The sequence below is a fragment of the Aspergillus glaucus genome, assembly GCF_001890805.1.
Source record: "Aspergillus glaucus CBS 516.65 unplaced genomic scaffold ASPGLscaffold_3, whole genome shotgun sequence".
Taxonomy (NCBI): Eukaryota; Fungi; Ascomycota; class Eurotiomycetes; order Eurotiales; family Aspergillaceae; genus Aspergillus; species Aspergillus glaucus.
The window spans coordinates 1,071,918-1,092,096 of record NW_019170455.1 but is presented as its reverse complement, the minus strand read 5'-3'; the positions used below and the strand labels follow the sequence as shown (position 1 = coordinate 1,092,096).

Below are 20,179 nucleotides of genomic sequence, written 5' to 3'. Positions count from 1 at the left end.
ACATGATCCCTGCTACCCCGTATAACCAGAATAACCCCGGATATACGAATAGCGCCTCTTCCCCACGGGGTCGGCAAAGCGTTCTCCCTCGGTGGTGCCCCGAAGACTCCACTTATGACAAGCGAATACCCACAAAATAAATGTTGAGATGGAAAAACGAACGGCAAATCTGGCCGCGCCAAAAGTCAGCAGAAGAAAAGAAATATCCTGATCTGGGGTTTCCCCAGATATACAAACAGCCCCCCTCGCTGTCAGTTCGCTCTCCGCTTCATACACTCGGACAGACAGAACAATCAACATGTCACTCCTGTCGGTGGTCGAGGACCGCCCTACCCCTCGCCAGGTCTACAACTGGCGAATTTTTGTTTTGGCTGCCATCGCGTCGTCGGCCTCATGCATGATCGGTTATGACAGCTCGTTTATCGGACAGACCGTCGAATTGAATTCTTTCCGCGATGAATTTCACTTCGGAGACTGGTCCGACGCCAAACAGGACCTCGTCACGGCAAATATTGTTTCGCTATACCAGGCCGGTGCCTTCTTCGGCGCGCTCTTCGCCTATCCCATCGGTTTCTACCTGGGTCGGAGATGGGGCCTCATGATCACTGGTATTATCTTTGTTTTGGGTTCTGGCTTGATGCTGGGTGCCAATGGTGACCGGGGTTTGGGGTTGATGTATGCCGGTCGCGTCCTTGCTGGAATCGGCGTGGGTGCCGGTTCGAACTTGACACCGATCTATATCTCGGAATTGTCACCACCGGCTATTCGTGGTCGTCTGGTCGGTATCTATGAATTAGGATGGCAGGTGGGAGGTCTGGTTGGATTCTGGATCAACGTATGCTTCTTCTGACGTTCTGGGATATATGAACACGCACTGACCGAAATAGTTTGGCGTCTCGGAAACTCTCCCCAAAAGCCACAAACAATGGCTTATTCCCTTCGCCGTCCAGCTTATTCCTTCTGGATTCCTCTTGGTCGGTTCCTTCTTCATCCGCGAGTCACCTCGATGGCTGTTCGGCCGCGGTCGTCGTGAAGAAGCCGTCACGAACCTCTGCTGGGTTCGTCAACTGGCCGCAGATGATGTTTACATCGTTGAAGAGATCGCTGCCATTGACCAAGCTCTCGAGGAGCAAAAGGCCAAAATCGGTACCGGATTCTGGAAGCCGTTCAAGGCGGCCGCGACCAACCCCAATGTTATGTGGCGCTTATTCCTCGGTTTCATGCTTTTCTTCTGGCAGAACGGCTCCGGAATTAACGCCATCAACTATTACAGTCCCAAGATTTTCGAAAGTATCGGCATCCGAGGCAGGGAGAACCAACTTCTTAGCGGAGTCTTCGGAGTGGTCAAAACCGTGGTTACCATTGTTTGGTTGTTGTTCCTGATTGACAACCTAGGAAGGCGGAAGCTTCTTATTGCTGGCGCAATCGCGGGATCGGTGTGCTTGTGGGTCATCGGCGCATACATCAAAATTGTCGACCCGGAGAACAACCCTAAGTCAGAACTTGACAGCGCTGGCATCATGGCAATCGTTTTCTTTTATCTTTACACAGGTATGCTTATTCTTTCTTTCCTTTCTCTTCATACCCTGATTTTAAAACCTTGCCTTGAATGCATGTATTGCGTGATGAGGCAACAAAAAGTCGATTAGCCTTTATGACCAAGGAATGCGTATAACAACCCTTATAACTGACTGCAATTCTTTCGCCTAGCGTCCTACATCCCAAGTTGGAATGGTACACCTTGGGTCTTGAATTCAGAGATGTTTGATCCAAATATGCGTTCTCTGGCTCAAGCTGTGGCCTCCGCGAGCAACTGGTTGTGGAATTTCCTCATTTCGCGCTTCACCCCGCAAATGCTGAGCACAATGCAGTACGGCACGTACTTTTTCTTTGCCAGTCTGATGCTCCTTTCTGCCATTTATGTTTTCTTCCTCATCCCAGAAACGAAGGGTGTGCCGCTCGAGCGTATGGACCGGTTGTTCGAGGCCAAACCGGTATGGCGCGCGCATGGCCGAATCTTGCAGCAATTGCAGGAGGACGAGGCCGAATTCCGGCGGGAGATTGAGGACTCCAAGCTATGTGATGACAAGTCGAGGGAGGAGTTTGTCGAGAAGGCATGATGTAAATACTGTTATGTTCACGATAATGATAGAGCTCTGAACGATTCAATTAGCGACTGTAACCAAATCGAAGATTATAATACTTGTTTTGACAACTATAATAACGCTGGGTCTCTGTAACTTTGGTCTATTAGGAGACGAGGTGTTGATGGTGAAAACGATGGTAGGTGGATGGGAGGACGTTCAATTTCGGACGAGAACCTAGTGCGAGGCTGATATGATAGAGAAGTGGACGCAAAGAGTACTGGACGACCTTTGCAGGAAGATGGCACGGGAAACAGTTGTTCGGAACCTGGATATTGCGCCGGATAGTCGAGGGCCGGCTTAAATGTGCCCCGGTCGAAGGTATGGTCTTATGGGACAAGTTATTGTGCAATGTCGCAACCCTTGTGATTTAATTCGCAACAGCGGGCCGCATTGGGGATATTCTGGTAAGCCAAAGGTTTATGGAACGTGTTGGGATAAGCTCCGATGGCCAAATTGGCGTTGTGGCACCTTCTGTTTATTTTCCTAGAAGCGGTTCTGGATATCCACCTTATTTTGATTAGAGTAAGTTCTGAAATATCCCGCGAAGAAGATACGCTACCCGAGCCGAAGACTTCGCAAAAGGCCAACGTTACCTGAGCTCTCTAGAATTACTAGTACATACAGTCCATGAACCATGATTGCCGCAGCCTGGGCTCTCCGTTAGATGGCCAAGAAGTAATTCATAGAACGCACTCATCAATGGCACAAAATCATGGGATAGGGTCCTGCTTTCTTTGTGGTGTAGTCTACTCTCGCGCAAGCAAATGCTCCTTGTTCTAGCGCTATGGTTTGAATACGTCGAGACCGCCAGCCTTGACAATCTTCTGCACAATATCAGTGCCCGTCAAGACCGGAAAATCGTCTGGAGATCCTGTGCTGCCAGTTTTTCGCGTGATACCGAAAATGGCGGAACCCCAATTCTACAGATATTTGCCAGAGTTGGCGGCGGCAATAAGGACCAGACCCACTAACATGGAGTAGTCTGTGATATTGCTAACACTGAAGCCGGAGTCTATAGAAATTTGCTGCGCCTTGTTGTTTATCAATACGGTCATGGCATTTTTTGACGTACAAAGACCAGCTAGCGCGGTACATGAATGACGCTGGATGGAGTTTTTTTGACAAGACCTATTTCTCGAGGCAACACGGCAATTTGATGGACTAAGTTCGGCTTCGAAGGGATTTTGTCACCAGCAAAACCGCAAGTGATTGAAAATTATGGACCGGTATCATAGCAATTGGCAACTATACCGTTGGATTTAAAATTTTGGCTCGTGGAATACCAAGAACCCGCAAGACATGAGTTCCATTCCGATAAGTGCACCGCACGTCTGCTAACTGTGCGAAGATAGTCGGGTCTTTGCAAGTGTTGAATTGCAAAGACAACGAAGAACGGTGCATCAGGCCATCGACCTGACGTCCCGGTCAGTATAATTTTACTACTCATTTTCGGGATCAGCTATTATACATGACAATACCAAGCACCCGGATGTAAAAATCACCGGGTTCTTCCTACTTTTCTATGGCTATTATGGCCTCGCTCGTATGTGCTCCTACAACTCCTGGATTATGCAATTCTCACTGCTCGTCCCAGGTTATATTGGCCGCCTCCTGGAGATGTTGACTTGACCTGAAATACCATTAGAAAAAAAAACCCTTTTTCATTATCGTCTAATTGCTCTGGTGCCCAGAGATACTTTACCGGGCTACGAGGGCCTGAAATATTTGGAAGGGTGGGCAACGTAAGTGATGACCCGGGAGCTACTCCTTGTTCGAATAAGCTAACAAGACGTGTTATATAGGCAACTATATACCGGCAGCGATGAGGAGAAATGGTGCAACCCCTCAGACCAATAACGTGGATCCAATGGTTCGTTGATCTTTAGACTTGATATTTTGATTTCACGCTGACTTGGCGACGAAGGATGAATTGGCTCATTATACTCATTAATGTTAAATGCTTTTCTCTTACCCATGTGGACAGTCCACTGAGCAGCCAATGCTGTCAGTATCTCCATGGGGAGGACAAATGCCCAAACCAAGATAAGACATTTGATACAACCAGAAAGCTGAGGCGCCACCTAGACAGTCAACACAAAAAGAGTAGTAAACGAGCTAGTGAGCTCCCTTGCGAGATCGACTTCCTGAAGCAATGCAAAGTCGACCACATCTGTCTGGTTGATGGGCGTGATGATCCCGAGAATCACCACCTTAGATGGCAATTTGCAAGTATCTACGCTGTGCATATGGCTTCAGCATCATTTGCAACAGATAGTGACCTGTCTCGCCACACCTAACGAGTCCACGATTTTATTCCACGCCAGGGTCACCTGTAACATGGAGGTCAGAGACCATCAGCATCCATGACATTCGCTATTTTCAAATACAAGACGACTGTTGTCTTGCATTGAGAAGATTTCGAAGGAACAATTTCTAAGCACCTAATGTAGAACGCTGAATATAACAAGTGATAAGAAATCTAGAGCACAATGCAGTGGCCTCTAGACAAGCCAGCAATGTGGGATATGTGACGATTATTTTGTGTGTTTGAGACTGACTTGGATCTCCAGGCGCATCGAAGAGCTATGTATCAAGCAATCAAGACAGTGCCATGGCTACGTAGCGACGGAATACAACTTTGAAATACACTAAATTATACTCGATGCTCGATGCAACTATATACAGAAACCATATACAAAACAAATATCAGTCTATCAAATTACACAAATGCAAATGCTTTTTTTTTTTGTTTTTGTTCGTTGCCAGGACCAGCCTAACGCAACGAAGAAACAATCCCCTCAATCTCTTTTCCAATTTCACCCACAAACTCCTGCACCTCATCTTCGGTCAAAAGACCACCTTCAACTCTCACACCAAATCCAATCGAGTCCGTCCGAACATCAGGACCAATATCAATGTAAACATTCGCGTCAGGGATGTACGAAGTATCCAAAGCAGCGACCGAAGTCGACATCTCATCCACAGGAGGCAGAGGCTCCGACGGGATGAAGTCCGTTGGCACACCTATGCGGAGGGGTTCGAAGAGCTCGCCGTTGACCGGGGGCTGCGCTTGCATCCAGAGGAGGTTGACCCATGCGTTGAAGAGGGGCGTCTGGGTACCCTTGGTGCTGGCCCAGCGGGCGAGGATGTCGCGGAGAGAGCTTTGTTCGTAGCTGACGCGCTTGGCGAGGGAAGACTGGATGTCACGGGTCTTCTCAAGCAGGCCGGTGTTCGACTGCTCTGCGTTGGGGACGACGAAGGGTGTTACGTTCAGGCAAGGACCGGAAAGACGCTCGATGTCAGTGAAGGAGGCGGATCGTCCGGTCTGGTACAATCCCATGGTCGGGCTTTCGACACCAGTCGAGCGAGCGAGGCAACGTGAAACGGCGAGCAGGACGGCACTCTGAAGACCGATTCCGGAAGAGCGACAGGCATTTTCCATCTCCGAGAGGTTCCTAACTTTCTCCCACGCACCGACGAACAACTGTTCCTCAGGTCCGGAAGCTTCACCACCCTTGATCAAGGTTGGGGCGCTGGAACCGACAACCGACGACCAATAAGCCGATTCGTCGAGACCACGAACAGAGCGCACCGAGTAGTCGACAAACGACGGGAAGTTGGGGTTGGTCTCGGGCGCTTCTCCGCGGTAGAGCTTGGCAAGTTCAGCGACGAACATTGGCATCGTCCAGGCATCGTAGGCAGCGTGGTTGATCAGGACCTGGATTCCGTCACGGTCGCTGGCTTTCAGGAGGCGGAGGCGGACGGGTGGAACGGACAAGGACGACGGGTGCAGGCCTTCTTCTTTCGCTTGTTCCTTGGCAGCTTCGGTGACGGTAAGAGGAGAGTTGATGACCTTGAAGGTGTCGTTATCGGCGTGCTTCATGACGACCTGGTAAGCGTCGGATGGAGAAGTGACGGCGAAACAAGTTCTCAGGATCGGGTGGCGTTGACGGAGCTGAAGCCAGGCCTTCTCGAGTTGGACCTCGTCAATTCGTTCGTTGCTGAAGTACGACCAGGCGGGTTCGAACAGAGTTCTGTTGGACTTGATCCAGCTGGCCAAGTGGTACACTTGTCCGCCAAGGCAAGGAAGAATGGTCTCGATCGCGTCCTTCTGCAATCCAAGTTGTCCAAGAACGGCAGACTCGATACGGTTGTAGTCACGGAGGAGCGGGCCTTGCACCTGTACGTTCGATGCAGAAGTCGGCTGGATACGCTGACTGATACCACGGAGCGTGTTTCCTTGCAAGATGTCGGCGACGCCGGCCTTCAGGCCCTTTGAGCGACAGATCGAGGCAATGCGAATGGCCGAAAGAGAGTCCAAGCCGATGTTAAAAATGCTCGTGTCGGGCGCAATATTGTCAGCAGAAACACCAGCGGCCTCGGCAAGGATTCCTTGAACAAGACCCTCGTGAGCAGGGACGCGAGACGTCTCGCGCTGCTCAACCTCAGGGCTCTTCACCTCCTCCAGAGAAAGTCGAAGGGGCAGCTCGCCAAGTCCATCGGGGATGACGGTCGCGCATCGGGTCGGGTGTTCAACAATATCCTGGAACACGGAACTGAAAAGCTCAAGGGCTTCGTCGAGCTTGGATTGCGATAGATACTCGCCGTTGCATGTAGCTCTGGCCACGATTCCGTCCTGAGCGTGGTCAATCTCGATATTGATCTTGTGTTCGGCTTGCGCGGCGTAGTCGTCGGCGTTGTAGGGCGTCCAAATTTGCTGTCCGTCAAGCACAGAGGTGTCAATGTCGGCGCTCTTCTGGAAAACGAAGAGAGTGTCAAAAAGCGAGGCAGACTTCAGACCGTCGATCTGTCTCAGGCGGTTTTGAACATTTCTCAGAGGAGCATGCTGGTAAACTTGAGAGTCAGTGGTTAGCTGTTGCAGACGACGAGCCATGGTCTTGTTGCTCAAGAACTTGGGCTCGAAGGTGACACGCTGAGCGACGGTGTTGAACAGAGGACCGATCGTTTTCTCTGCTCTGGGGGTGGGCAGAGAACGTCCGGCGAGAACCTGTCCGAAGACAACGTCTCGCTTGCCGAGAAGGTTCGTCAAAACCTTGGAGTAGGCCAGAAGCGACACGCTTTGGACGGTAACTTCCATCGCTTTGCAGGCCTCAATGATGTTGCCAATGTCAAGACCAACGCGACATTCAGACATGAACATCTGGTCTTGCGACTCGGAAGACGGCAGACGAGGAAGCTCTGTAACTTCGTAGCCAAGGAGCTTCTGGGTCCAGAACTCGGTCGCCTGTTCTTGACCGTTGAGCACAAAGTTGACGGTGTCGGAGAATTGCGGTCGCTCGGAAATGGTGTCCTCTTGGTAAGCTCTTGCGAGATCCTCGAAGACGAAAGGCAGCGAGGCACCGTCGTAGAGCGAATGATGCATAACGATCACCAGAAGCTTGTCGGTAGGGCGGGTGACCAGGACAGATCGAATCGGAGGCACTGTGAAGGAAGTCTCCTTGTCGAAGCGGAACATGGAGGAGATCTCGGACAAGGGGTCGACGGTGGAGGGAAGAGTGATCTCGTGCCAGTTCAGAGCCGGGCTGGTATGCACGGCTCCAACCCAGGCATAGCCGAGATCCTCAATTGAGTGGAAGGAAGTCCGGAGGATGTCGTTCGCTTGGATGATCCGGGTGATGGATTCCTTGAGTCGAGGAACGTCCACATCATCGGCAAGACGAACGGGGTGCGGATGGGTATATACAGCACCGGCAGAACCAAGGGTTCCAGTGATCATAGAGGACTGCAAAGGCGTGCACGAGAACATGGCAGAGACCGAGTCGTTAGGTCCGAGAACAGGGACGTGAGAATGGTATGTATTGATATCGACGGACGGAGTTGTAGAGTTGTCTTCCTCCTTCGCTTCCTGCGAGCAAAGCTGAGCAGCCAAGGCGCCCACGCAAGAGAAGCGCATAACATCCGACGAGGAAGCGTTGAATCCGGCATCGCGCAGGTTGCGAGAGAACTGGATAGCAGTCACGGAATCGATACCAAGGGCCAAGAAAGAGGCGCCCTTGGAAACAGCGGACTTGTCGAGGCCGCAGAAGTTGGCAACCATTTCCTGTATCTGCAGTTCTTCGGCGGACCAAGTGGTCTCGTCCCATTTGACAGAGACAGCCGACGAGGAAGCGGACTGAGGCTGCGAAAGATTGAAATTCTCCAACGAGACATTCTCCCCAGCCACGACACTCGACAAGACAGCGTCCATCTTCTCGAGGAACTCCTCCGCACTGTAAGTAGCACTGAAGGAGGTCGAGAAGCGACAGTTGAGGTGGACAATGTCTTCTGCCGAATCGGCCTCAGCCTCAACGGCAAACGGGTAATCCGCGGGCATGTGGCTTTCAAGCTCGCTCCAGAAGTTGTACTCTGACGGGCTCGTGCTTCGAATGAAAGAGAACAGACAGTCGAAGAGAGCAGTCTCGGACTTGAGCCAACGCTGAATGTGACGGAGCGAGGTGTGCTGGAACTCGAGAGACTTGACTGCCGATTTCTGGACGGTTGTGACGACTTCGTTAACGGTGGTCAGGCCGGTTGTGTCGAGACGGCCGGGGATTGTGGTAATGCAGGGAAGGAGGACGGAATCAGCACCTGGCACCGAGACTGCCCGACCGGACAGCACAGTGCCGTAGGTAACATCACCAGCGTCCACCAGATCAGCAAGCAGGAGACCGAAGATAGCCTGCACAAGGGAAGGCACAGTCGTCTTGAGAGCTGCCGAGCAGCGCTCCAGGTGCGAGAGCTTGCTCCGGAGCGCCCGATGGGTGTTGGATGTCTCTGAGATATCTGAATCCGACCGGAGAATGGTGGGATGGCAACCAGCGAGCGCAGTGGTCCAGTGCTGCTTGGCCTTCTCCAAGTCCTGAGAGTAGACATGCTCAACGAAGGCAGACGGCGATCCTCTCTCAGGGACCGAGTCGTTGGCATAACGGGCTGCAATTTCTTCGATCAGCATCGAGAACGATTCACCATCGTAGAGAGCATGGTGGATCGAGATGTCGAGGAGCAAAGGCTGCTTGGTAGAGGAAGACCTGATCAGAACGAATCGCACGGGCGGAACAGCGGAAATGTTGGATATGATGTCCTGGGAGAGCGATTCTTGCTGCGCGTTGAGGACTGCAACAGCCTCGTCCAGGTTACCAGCTTCCTCTTCCTCCCAGCGGATCTCATACGAGTCCGCGGAGAAAAGAACCTGCACCATCTCCTGGTCCAGAGCAGCAAATGCGGTACGCAGGATTTCATTATCGAGAGCAGCAGTCTGCCAGGCGTTCTTCAGCTGGTCGGCATCGACAGACTCCGCGAGCTGCAAGGCAATGTGGTTGACGTAAAGCTGACGCCCTTCACTGTTGATCGATCGGGCAACCAGACCTTCTTGCAGAGGCAGACATGGGCGGACAGAAGCCACACGAGACAGTTCGACCGACTCGGGCGCATTCTGACGGAACTGCGCGTCCATAGCTTCGAGCTTCTGGCGGAGCTCTGCAGCAGCAGCATCGCCGTTGGCCTTGTTCGTGCTTCTAGGCAAGCGAGCGAGTTGCTCAATGGCAGGGTTGTTCATGACACGGGCGACAGAAGCATCGTAGCCAATGTTGCGAAGCTTGACGGAAAGGTTGATAGCGCTCAAACTGTCGATACCAACTTCGAAAATGTTGGTCATGGGGCCGATGATAGAAGGATCGGTCGAAACAACGGTGCATATTTCGTTAACAACAGCCTGCTCGTTGTCGTTGAGAGGGCGGTCGGCAAAAGCAGATCCATCAACGGCTCCAGCGTTGTTTCCTCGGAGGACCGCAGAGAGCGGCAGGTTGGCGAAGATGGCGTGCAGCGGCTTCATGTCCACCTTTCCGGACATCGCGGCGAGGGGGATGAAGGTAACAGGCAGAACAATCTCCGGAACCATGTATGATGGCACCTTCTTTGCGCAAGCTTCCTGAAGTTCTTTGCCGAGAGTTGCAACGTCCGACTGAAGGAGAGTGACCTCGTAGCCCTTCTCACCCAGCCCGGCCTTCGAACGAGACTTGACGGAGTTCGAGCGGGACACGAAAGAGATGAGCTGTACTCTGGAAAGACCAGGGTGCTGAACAACCGCGGTGGCGACGTCAATGTCAATTGTCGACGATGCGCGCAGAACCTCTGAAACCTCACCAAGTTCCAGACGTTGACCACGGATCTTGGTCTGGTCGTCACCACGTCCGAGATACTCGACAGAGTCATCAGGCATCAAACGGCCAATATCACCAGTTCTATACATCTTTTCGCCGTTAGGACCAGCGGCATATCCCTTTGCGTCAGGGCGGTTCAGGTAGCCCCTGCCGACAATGTCTCCCGAGAAGCACAGTTCACCGGTCTGACCGCGGAGAGCATAGGTCATGGTGCCAGGAAGGAAGACATGACCGGTACAGGCAGTCAACGGGGGTCCGATGTTGCGGAGGTTCGTATCCGGCTTGACGTGGGCGAAGGTACAACCAATGGTCACTTCGGTGGGACCGTAGGCATTGGCGAGGGCGACGTTCGGCGAAAGACCCCAGGTATCCAATACCTTCTGCGAGATCTTCTCACCTCCGACACTGAGGTAGACCATGCTGGGACAGTCCTCAGGGAGGGTGTTGGTCTGGTCAAGAACAGACGGGACAAGACTGCCGTGCGTGATCTCCCACTTGGACATGGTCAATTGCAAGTTGTCCAGAAGCATCATCCGGGGTCCAGTCACGGTCGCCATTCCGTGGCGCCATGGGAAGAACATCTCCACGATGTGGGGGTCGAAGGCGCGACTGGCTTGGGCAATCCATCTACCCTTTCCACCGAGGTTCATAGTCTCGGGGGAGATGTCGCAGATGAATTCGGAGAGCGACTCGATAAACGACGAAAGGTTGCCTCGGGTGATCATGACACCCTTGGGCTTACCAGTCGAACCGGATGTGTAGAGCAGGTAGGAGAGGTCGTCTGGGTGGGATTGATAATCGGTGTCCTCGGATGGCATCGTTGCCACGGTCTCTTGGAAGGATGGGTCATCGATACAGATCACGCGGCAGGACTCAGGCACATCTGCGAACGTCGCAGCGAAAGACGACTCAGTGAAGACGATTGGCGATTCACCATCTTCGACCAAGAACGCCTTGCGGTCGTTGGGAAGATTCTCGTCGATGGGAAGGTACGCATTGCCAGACTTGTAGATACCGATGGTGACGGGGTACGAAGCAATATTGCGACCAGCACAAATGGCAATCATTCGGTTCTTGTGGCCCTGAGACGCGATAAACGCAGCCACCTGGTTCGCAGCGGCGTTGAGTTCACCGAAAGACATGCCCTCCTTCTCGATGCCATCTTCGCTGATGGCCGTAGCCGCCTCGACGGCAGTCCAGTCGGGGTTCGTTTGAGCGTACTGCTCCAGCCAATGAGTCGGACTGAGGTTGACCGAGTTCTTTACCTCCTGGGTGACCACCTGGTTCGAAACAGCAAGCAAGTCCGTCGGGAAGTGCTGTACCAGTTGCGTGACCGGCTCGTCAGGATAAGCGATCATTGCACTGACGAAGGCGTCAATCTGGCGAGCGAAAATGGACAGTTGCTCTTCGCTGATGATCGCGCTGTCGGCAGATGCCTCGACCATGAGAGCACCATCCGGTCGCTGGAAGACGTTGACGGCCATGGGATGTTCGACATGCAAACCGATCGGATCCTCGATGGCGTTCCAAATGTCGAGTCCAGAGGTTTTTTCGCCCGGCTGTTGGTCTGTGATGTGGAAGGTGAAGATGGCGGGATACAACGGCTCACCGCGAGCCCGCTTGAGCATCTTCCGGACCTCGCGAGCATGGATGTGGCGATGCTTCCACGACTGAACGGAGATCCGGTGCTGGTCGGTCAGGAGTTCGCGGGCTGTTCCTTGAGGGTGGAATGGAACGGGAACAACCGAGAGGAGCGGACCAATGCAGTTCTCAAGAGTCGCATCCAGAACACGGTCAGAAAGCGTCTCGGCGAACACAGCAGCTGGCGTTCCAAAATAGGAGAGACAAACACAACCCCACGCAGCACGGACGATCGAAGCAATGGAGGAAACGCCGAGTTGGGTAGCAGCGGACTGAAGCTTGCCAACAGGCTCGGTCAGCAGGATCTCCTCGGTGATGAACTTGTGCTCTGGCTCGGTGCCAGGAGCGACACGCTTTCCAGTCAAGTCTGGCCAGACGGGAGCTTCGATCTGGGAGAACTTCTCGAGCTCAGTCTGCCAGAAGTCGCGAGTCTCGGCGCTTCTCTGGTCGGTCGGGAGAACAACGGACAAAGCGTCACGCATCTGGTTCCGAGTGGGAGGCTTGTAGCCGTAGGCCGATTGGACATCGTCCATAATGAACTCGAGAGACGGGCCATCGTAGATGGAGTGGTGGACGGTGAAGACCATGATGCGCTCGCTTCCCTTGTCCAAGACCGTAGCGGCCCAAGGCGGGTTTCTGAAGTAGTTCGCCTGGTGCTTGCTCATGAGAGCCTCGAGACGAGTGTCAAGAGTTTCCCTCCAGTCCGCATCAGTGCACTCAACACTCTCCCAGTCGACAAGAGGGTACGCGTAGATCAGCTGCAAGAGCGAGAAGTCGAGGTTGTCCTGGACGTTGACGTTGCTGATTTCAGCGACCGGGATGAAACCAGTTCGCAAAGCCTCGGCTTTTTGGCTGACGGCGAACCAAGATTGTCTGAGGCGTGTGAGGTCGACGGTCGAGTCAAGCGAGACGAAGTGGTTGCTCCAGTACATGTTGTAAGTACCCATGGTCTCACTCAGCAAGCTTTCCTGGATCGTAGTAGCTTTGACAACGGACAGTTCATCCTTGACCTTGGATTTGACCGATCCGACCCAGCGCTGGTTGAACTCCTCGACGTCGAAGGCATCAACGACGACGCCGCTGACATCTGTCGAGGCAGAGGCCAAGTTGACAAGGTCCTGGACAGTGACACAGTGAAGCACATCGACAACGGAAAGGCGATATCCGGCCTCATTCAGTCGGGAAGCAAGACGAATGGCGTGGATCGAGTCGATACCAAGACTTCCAAGTCTGCTGGTCTTCGTAATGATGAAGGTCGAGATGTTGGCAAGGGCGGAGATGGTCTCGACGATCTGGGACACAGTAGTAGCGTTGCCTTGGTCGTCCACCAAGTCGTCAGTCAAACCGTTCCCGGGGTTCATTCTGGCCTCCCAGTCTTCAATGTCGACAGAGGCATATGCAGCTTGCAATGCACGACGATCGGTCTTGGCCGACTGGGTTCTGGGGATGCTGCCGACAACAAGATAAACAGACGGGATCATGTGGTCAGGAAGAACAGATTGGGCCTGCTCGCTAGCAGCACGGGCAATCTCGACAGCAACATCGCTGAGCAACAACAGCTCCTTGTCATCCTCAGACACCGCACCAGGAGCCGAGAGGAACGCAACGACCACCTTCGCAGGTCGGTCAGGACGGTTGATGATGCAAGTCTCGATGTTTTCGACGAGCGGGTGGCATTCGCCAAGCGAGTAGCTGATCTCACTCAGCTCGACACGAATACCACCCAGCTTGACAAGATCGTCGACACGGTTGATGTACTCGAGAGAGCCATCAGCAAGCATCCGGACCAAGTCACCAGTGTAGTACACTGTCTGGGAAGCTTCCTCGTTCCAGACGTACTTGGCGTGGGTGACGTCGTCCTGGTTCAGGTAACCGGGGGAAAGCTGGGGACCACCCAGGGCGAGTTCACCGACGGCGTTCTTCATCACTTGCTTCTGGTTGCGGGTGACAAAGACGGAGACGGTGTCCATGGGCCAACCGATGTTAGCACTCTTGATGTTCTTCGACTCGTTGCCAAATTCACGGAGTGTCGACACGACGGTGGCTTCGGCGGGACCGTACGTGTTGTATGCGCGCATATCCGTACCCCAGTCATCGGCAACGGATGTGGTCAACTTCTCACCGATCATGGTGATGACCTCGAGCGTCGTGCAGGTCTTTCGCGAGACGCCAGCAGAGAAGGCAGGGGTCAAGTGGGCGTGGGTTGCGTTGGTGGTGTTGGCGAGTTGAGAGAAAGACCCAAGCATGATCTCCCGCGACGCAGAAATGAGAACACCACCGACACCCCAAGTGTAGAAGATATCTTGCACAGACACATCGAAGGTGTAAGCGGAGAATTGCAAGCACCGAACCACGCCGCCAGCGACATTCGTCGGAACATCCTTCTGCAGCGATCGCATACTCGATACACCAGCGGAATGCGTGATGGGCACACCCTTGGGAGCACCGGTGGTACCACTGGTCCAAATCAAGTAGGCCATGTCACTAGGGCTTGCCCGCTGCGAGACCTCGTCAACCGCAAGAGCGTCGACTGGCTCCTTTCCGGAGAGAGGGCTGACATCGACCACATCGACACCAGGGGGGATGGCATCTGCGGGCTGGGCACCGTCCGCACTAGAGACGAGGAGCACCTTCGACTCAGTACGCGCGACGAGATCGTGACGGCGCTGCGCAGGAGAGAAAGTATCGATAGGACACCAGGCACCGCCAGCCTTGAGAATACCCAGGATAGCGACATAGAGGGCAGGGCTCTTTTCAATGCAGATCGGGACAGCCTTGTTGGTGAGCGGGCCGTAGACATCGACCAGGTTCTGGGCGAGACGAGCAGCACGAGCATCCATCTCCGCGTATGTCCAGGAGATGTTGAGAGGACTGTTCTCGTCTTCGAGGTCGCCCTTGAAAATCAACGCCAGATCTTCGGGGTTGGATCGCGCATGCTCCTCGAACTGGGTGTGGATCAGGGTCGTCTGAGAAGCCTCCGTGATCGCAGCGTCAGGGTTGCAAGAGGACTTCAAGCCGACCTGGGTGTTCGACGGAGCGGTCAAGAAGTCCTCGTCCGGTCGCTCAAGGACGAAGGCGACAATGTCATCCAGCTGTCGGAGCATCATCTCAGCCGCGTCACGGTCGAGCTGCGCGTGGTTGAAACTGGCGCGCAAGGTGAGGCTCGAGTCCACATCAGGCCAAACCTCGACCATCACCGCGAAATCGTTGGCCATGGGCGGATGATTGATGGAGGTCCAGAGGCTGCTTTCGCTGGATCCAGCGTTGAAGTCTTGATACGCGAGGAGAGTGTCGTACGGCAGCTTGCCATCAGCCGTGACCATAGATCCAAGACGAGGCTGCAGGTGGGAAAGAGTCTTCGCGTTGAAAGAGGTCAAGTGACGTGCGACGGACTGGTTCGTCCAGAACTCTCCATCCTTCGAGATCTGGTTGAGGGACAGTCGAACGGGAACAGTCGTGAAGGTAGGTCCAATACAGGCCTCGGACTCCGGGTCGAGTCTGCCAGACACAACACTACCAATCACGACATCGAGGTCAGGGTTTCCGGTGTAGGCCAACAAAACGGAAGCCCAAGCAGCCTGAAGCACGGACAGAGGAGTCGAGCCGCTCTTCCGGGAGAGCTTCTTCAGGTCGTCGTAACCAGTCCGGGCAGTGATTTCCACGGCGTCTGTCTTCTTAGCGGTGGGCGGGCGGAAGGGCGTAACAGACGGGAAACCAACGGGCGAGTGGTTGTCCAAGTGCTTCTGCCAGAAAGCCGCCGTTTCGGCATGGTCGGCTTGGAAGTGGTGCTTGACGATGTGCTCGAGGGAAGTCCGCTGGACGAGGGGCTTTCCTTCGTAAGCGCAAGAGACGTCTTCGAGCAGGAGCTGCAAGGAGCCACCATCGAAGATACCGTGGAACATGCTCAGGATAAAGGTGCACTTCTCGGGGGTCTGGATGACCGAGATTGCCCATGGAGGAGAGCTCAGGCTGATAGTGTTCTCTACGTGTCGCAGAACAGTCTGCATTGTCTCTTCCTCCGAAGACCCTTCCGAAACATTGTAAATGTTCCAGTGTTGCTCAGAAGAGGCACCGGGAGCCATGATGCACTGCGCGAACGGGGCCATGTCGTCGTCGAGCCAGCAGAAGGCCGTCCGGAAAGAGTCGTAGCTCTGAGTCACGGTATCCCAGGCACCCTTGACACGGTCGACATCCACACCAGCTCCGAGAGGAAGCACCGAGTGGTAGATGTAGGAACGCGTCTCGAAGGTCTTGTCGGAGCTGCTTCGCAGGAAACTGGCGAGCATACCAGATTGGGTCGCAGTGGTGGGCAAGACCTTCTCGATCTGGTCAGCGCTGAGTTCAAGTCTCTCCGCACATGTCGAAAGGTTCTTGGCGTTGAAAGCAACGAGACGCTGCTGGAGCTGGTCGTCCTTCTCCTTCTGAGCCTCAGCGCCAGAGCTTTCTGATTGACGAACTTGCGATACAGTCGAAACAAGCGCTCTGGGAGTCTCCGCTTGGAGGATGTCTCCCACGGAGAGGCCAGTGATCGAGTTGTCCCTGAGTTTCTGGAGCAGACGCATGGCTCCAAGACTGTCCACGCCCAGGGAGTAGAGGCTTGCATCCGGCTTGATGGCGGAGGTCTCCTCATTGGTTGCCTCGGAAAGGAGAGAAATAATAAGCTGCCGCAACGACAACAGGTCTGAATCAGCCGGGACGTCCCAGTCAGCCAAGTCGCCATTGAGATCAGCGGCCCGCGGAGGAGAGATGATCTCGACATCGCTGCTACCCTGTTGCAATTTCGCAGAAATGGCTTTGCGGTCCACCTTGCCAGAGCTGGACCGGGGCAGCGCGTTGAAGAAAGCATAAACAGACGGACACATGTAGTCGGAAAGGTGGCGATGGGTGTTATCATGGGCTTGTCGCACAATGGTCTGCCTATCGGATTCGCTGTCTGTGACGAGACACGCGACGATCTGCTCGCTACCCTGCGTCTGCTGGTCGCGCTTGGAGACAATAGCAACAACCTCCGTCACTCCACTGACAGTAGCGAGAACAGATTCGACTTCACCAAGTTCAAGTCGACGACCGCTAACCTTGACCTGGTCAGAAGTGATACGACCAAGGAATTCCAGGACTTCACGGCCGGAATCGTCCCAGACGATACGGGCCATGTCGCCAGTGCGGTACACGTATCCAAATTCCGGGCTGTAAACAAACGCCTTGGCGGTCTCCGTGGGACGGTTCAGGTAGCCCTTGCTAACCTGGGGGCCACCAATGGCCAGCTCACCAGCGAGACCTGCGGGGACGGCCTTGGGGAGATGGCTATCGGGGTCGAGGACAAGCATGGAACAGGTTGGCAAAGCCTCTCCAATGATGGAGCCACGGACGGAGTAATCGACTGGACCAAGGAACGTGCAGTTGATTGCGCCCTCAGTCGGACCGTAGGCGTTGACGAGCATCCTCGACTCGTCCGTTGCGAAGTTGTCAATGACGGTCCGGTTAAGTTTCTCGCCCATAGTCCAGAGAGACTCCAAGGTGGTCAGGCGCGATGGACGCAGCAAGGCAGCCAAACTGGGCGTGGCCATCATGATGGTGGCTCTGGCCTCGTTGATCGTGCCCTCGAGGTCGGTCAGGGTAAGGCTGCGGTTGGCGGAGCAAAGAGTAGCGCCGCTGCTCAAAGTGACGAAAATCTCCATCAAGGAGGGGTCGAACGTCGGGGCTGCGAACTGGAACCAGCGGAAGTCACCAGCAGAGTTGCCTGGGAGCGGGATCGCGGTAGAGTGGGATTCGATGGAGCACGCAACGGCCATATGGTGGACTTGGACACCCTTGGGCTTGCCAGTGGAGCCACTGGTGAATAACAGATAGGCTGTCTGGTCTGCTTTGATTTCCGGTGCGTCGAAAGGAACAGTGTCAGCGGACACTGCGGTCTCTCCTTGCAAGTCGCGCCACCCTGTAACCTCAGGAACGTCAAGCCATGTAGGCGCGTTAGATTCGTCGTGGCGCCAGGGTCCGAAGGAAGGTTCGGGGGTGTTGCCCAGGATGACAGGAGAAGCGATGTCTTCGAGAATCTCCCTCACACGCTGTTCGGGGGCATCTTGCGGAATCGGAGAGAAAGCATACCCAGCCTTCAGAACAGCAAGGTAGCAAATGTAGAGTTCGGGCGAAGTAGTCATGTAAACCGGAATAATCCGACCTTCGTCCGTGCCTGGAGCTGTCGCGCACAGCTCTCGCAGGCGCGCAGCCAAGCGCGTGGCTGCTGTGTTGAGCGCGCCGTACGTCAACACGCTGTGTTCGGCTTCGGTGGATGCGGATGGCAAGGAGTGTACAAAATCCAACGCAACTGCTTCAGGTCTGCTCTGGGCCCAGCCCTCAAAGGCAGCATGCAGCAGAAACGGGGAAATGGGGCGCTCCACATCCTTGTCGCTGTCGCGCGACGGAGGAGTCATAAGTGGTGGGAAGTTAAGGATAGAGGGATTCGGGGTATTATCGGCTTCGGAGGGTATGGCAAAACGAGGGGAAATGGCAGAATGGGTCAAGAACGACGCGATCACCTTGAGAAGCTGGGTGACTGCCGCGTCGGGAATTAGTCGCTGGGGGTATGCGAAGCTGAATTGCCAGACGCCATTCCCTGCGCCTGGCTGCGCAAGTAGAGTAAATGACTTGAAGCTGTTAGCATCTCTCCAATCCGAGTATACTGCAAAAACGTACATCTTCCGATCCAGCATGCTGGTCACCATTTTCAGGCTCAGCATTTCGCAGTTCCAAAGCAAACTGGACTTCATCCTTGTCGAGACGAGCATAGTCGGCCTCGCGCAAATTGCAGGTCTTGCCTGCTTCCTCTTCCGCAAATACCGACGCGCAAACGACTGCGCGCCGCGACTCTGTCGACACATAACTCGAGTCGCGGGAAATCGCAAAAGCCACATCTTCAAGGCCGGTAAAATGAGAGACAAAACGAGCGTAAGCTTGCACGATTCCTTTCGCGACATCCCGAGAACCGGCGTCGCAAGACAGCTCAATCGCGGGACTTTGCGCAACTTCGCCGGCTACCCTTTCCACAGCATACTGATCGATTGTATCCAACGCAGGGACCTTTGTGACCGGGAGAATCTCGTCAGCCGGGACAGAGATAATATAGTCACCGTTTGTCATTTTGGAGTCGTTGGTCGTGGTGGTTTCTGGGGGATTCCGGTGCCCCTCGAAGCTCGAAAAGAAGCCTGACATGATTTTCCTTAGCATCCAGACGGCGGGAATACGCACCTTTCACAATAACGAGAGAATGATTACAATAGTATAGTGAATGAAAGGCACAGTGTCAGAATGCTAGGAAAATGAGCGATGAAGGTAGTTGTAGAAGACAAAAAAAACACGGAGCCGAGGAATCCCACTATCTGCCCACGCCGATGTCGACGCAGGCACCGCGCAGGACAGTCATCGGCGGTGGATCCCGCGGTTGCAGAATTAATTTTGCAGTACCATTGGTCATCGGTTAGAGGGTGGGTAAAAGACAGTGGGAAGTCGTTGACACAGTGGGAGATGTCTCCGTGGTGGGATGGGCGGTTATGCCCGATCAAGTCCCGTGCCAAGTCCTAGTCACGGGAGCTGATTATCTGATCGCATCTGATTAGATAAGTATTTTTTGGTATGGTTATTTACGGGACGGTCACAGTACCATACCAGTACAGTACACATACCTTCCAATATTTCCATCTCCACCATCTGATAATTCTCCGAGGCATCTTTTCTTCTGCCCCCGGATGCTCCCCGTGCATCTCTGCGTAATGCCATATCAATCAGATAGGATTAGCTTGCCTGTCTGGGAGATGTGCATACTCTATGCAAGTCCCAACGTCGCCATGGCAGTGCTTCCTCGACTGAATGTTGCATTGATTGTATACATCCTAATTTGTATCCTAGTCCAACTCAGCAGCCATGGCCTCCATTCAATAGGTTCAGCTAAGCCAATCGAAGTTCAACCACTACAGCCCGGTACACCGGCCAAGAACTCATGTCTCGGAGCTAATTATTCTATAGGTAAGGTTCCAGGGACTGGGTCCATGAATATGCAGTAATTAAGTCCGAATCTGATAAGGGCTTCTTGGACATGGCGGGATCTACCGCCGTGGATCCATATTCCAGGCAACGACATGCTTCTTGAGCAGATTTCATGGCAAGTTCAGGGTCTAATACGTCTGAATATGGTGCAATGGCCGGGGTTTGTTGTATGGCGCAAAATTTCTTATCCAT

General features: G+C 53.9%; 2 protein-coding genes across 2 annotated transcripts; one reads left to right on the top strand and one right to left on the bottom strand.

Annotated features, from left to right (window-relative positions):
* The first annotated feature begins 172 nt into the window (after positions 1-172).
* ASPGLDRAFT_72092 (sugar porter family MFS transporter) lies at positions 173-2,205 on the top strand. Its single transcript, XM_022549593.1, has 3 exons — positions 173-835; positions 888-1,551; positions 1,711-2,205. The coding sequence occupies exons 1-3, from the start codon at positions 299-301 to the stop codon at positions 2,118-2,120; spliced, it is 1,611 nt and encodes a 536-aa protein (XP_022404619.1). The 5' UTR covers positions 173-298; the 3' UTR covers positions 2,121-2,205.
* Positions 2,206-4,795: 2,590 nt separating this feature from the next.
* Positions 4,796-19,704, bottom strand: sidC (nonribosomal siderophore peptide synthase SidC; the record flags this gene model as incomplete). The annotated part of the gene is made up of 3 exons (XM_022550029.1): positions 4,796-18,591; positions 18,641-19,192; positions 19,627-19,704. The coding sequence occupies 3 exons, from the start codon at positions 19,702-19,704 to the stop codon at positions 4,921-4,923; spliced, it is 14,301 nt and encodes a 4,766-aa protein (XP_022404618.1). The 3' UTR covers positions 4,796-4,920.
* Positions 19,705-20,179: the final 475 nt, after the last annotated feature.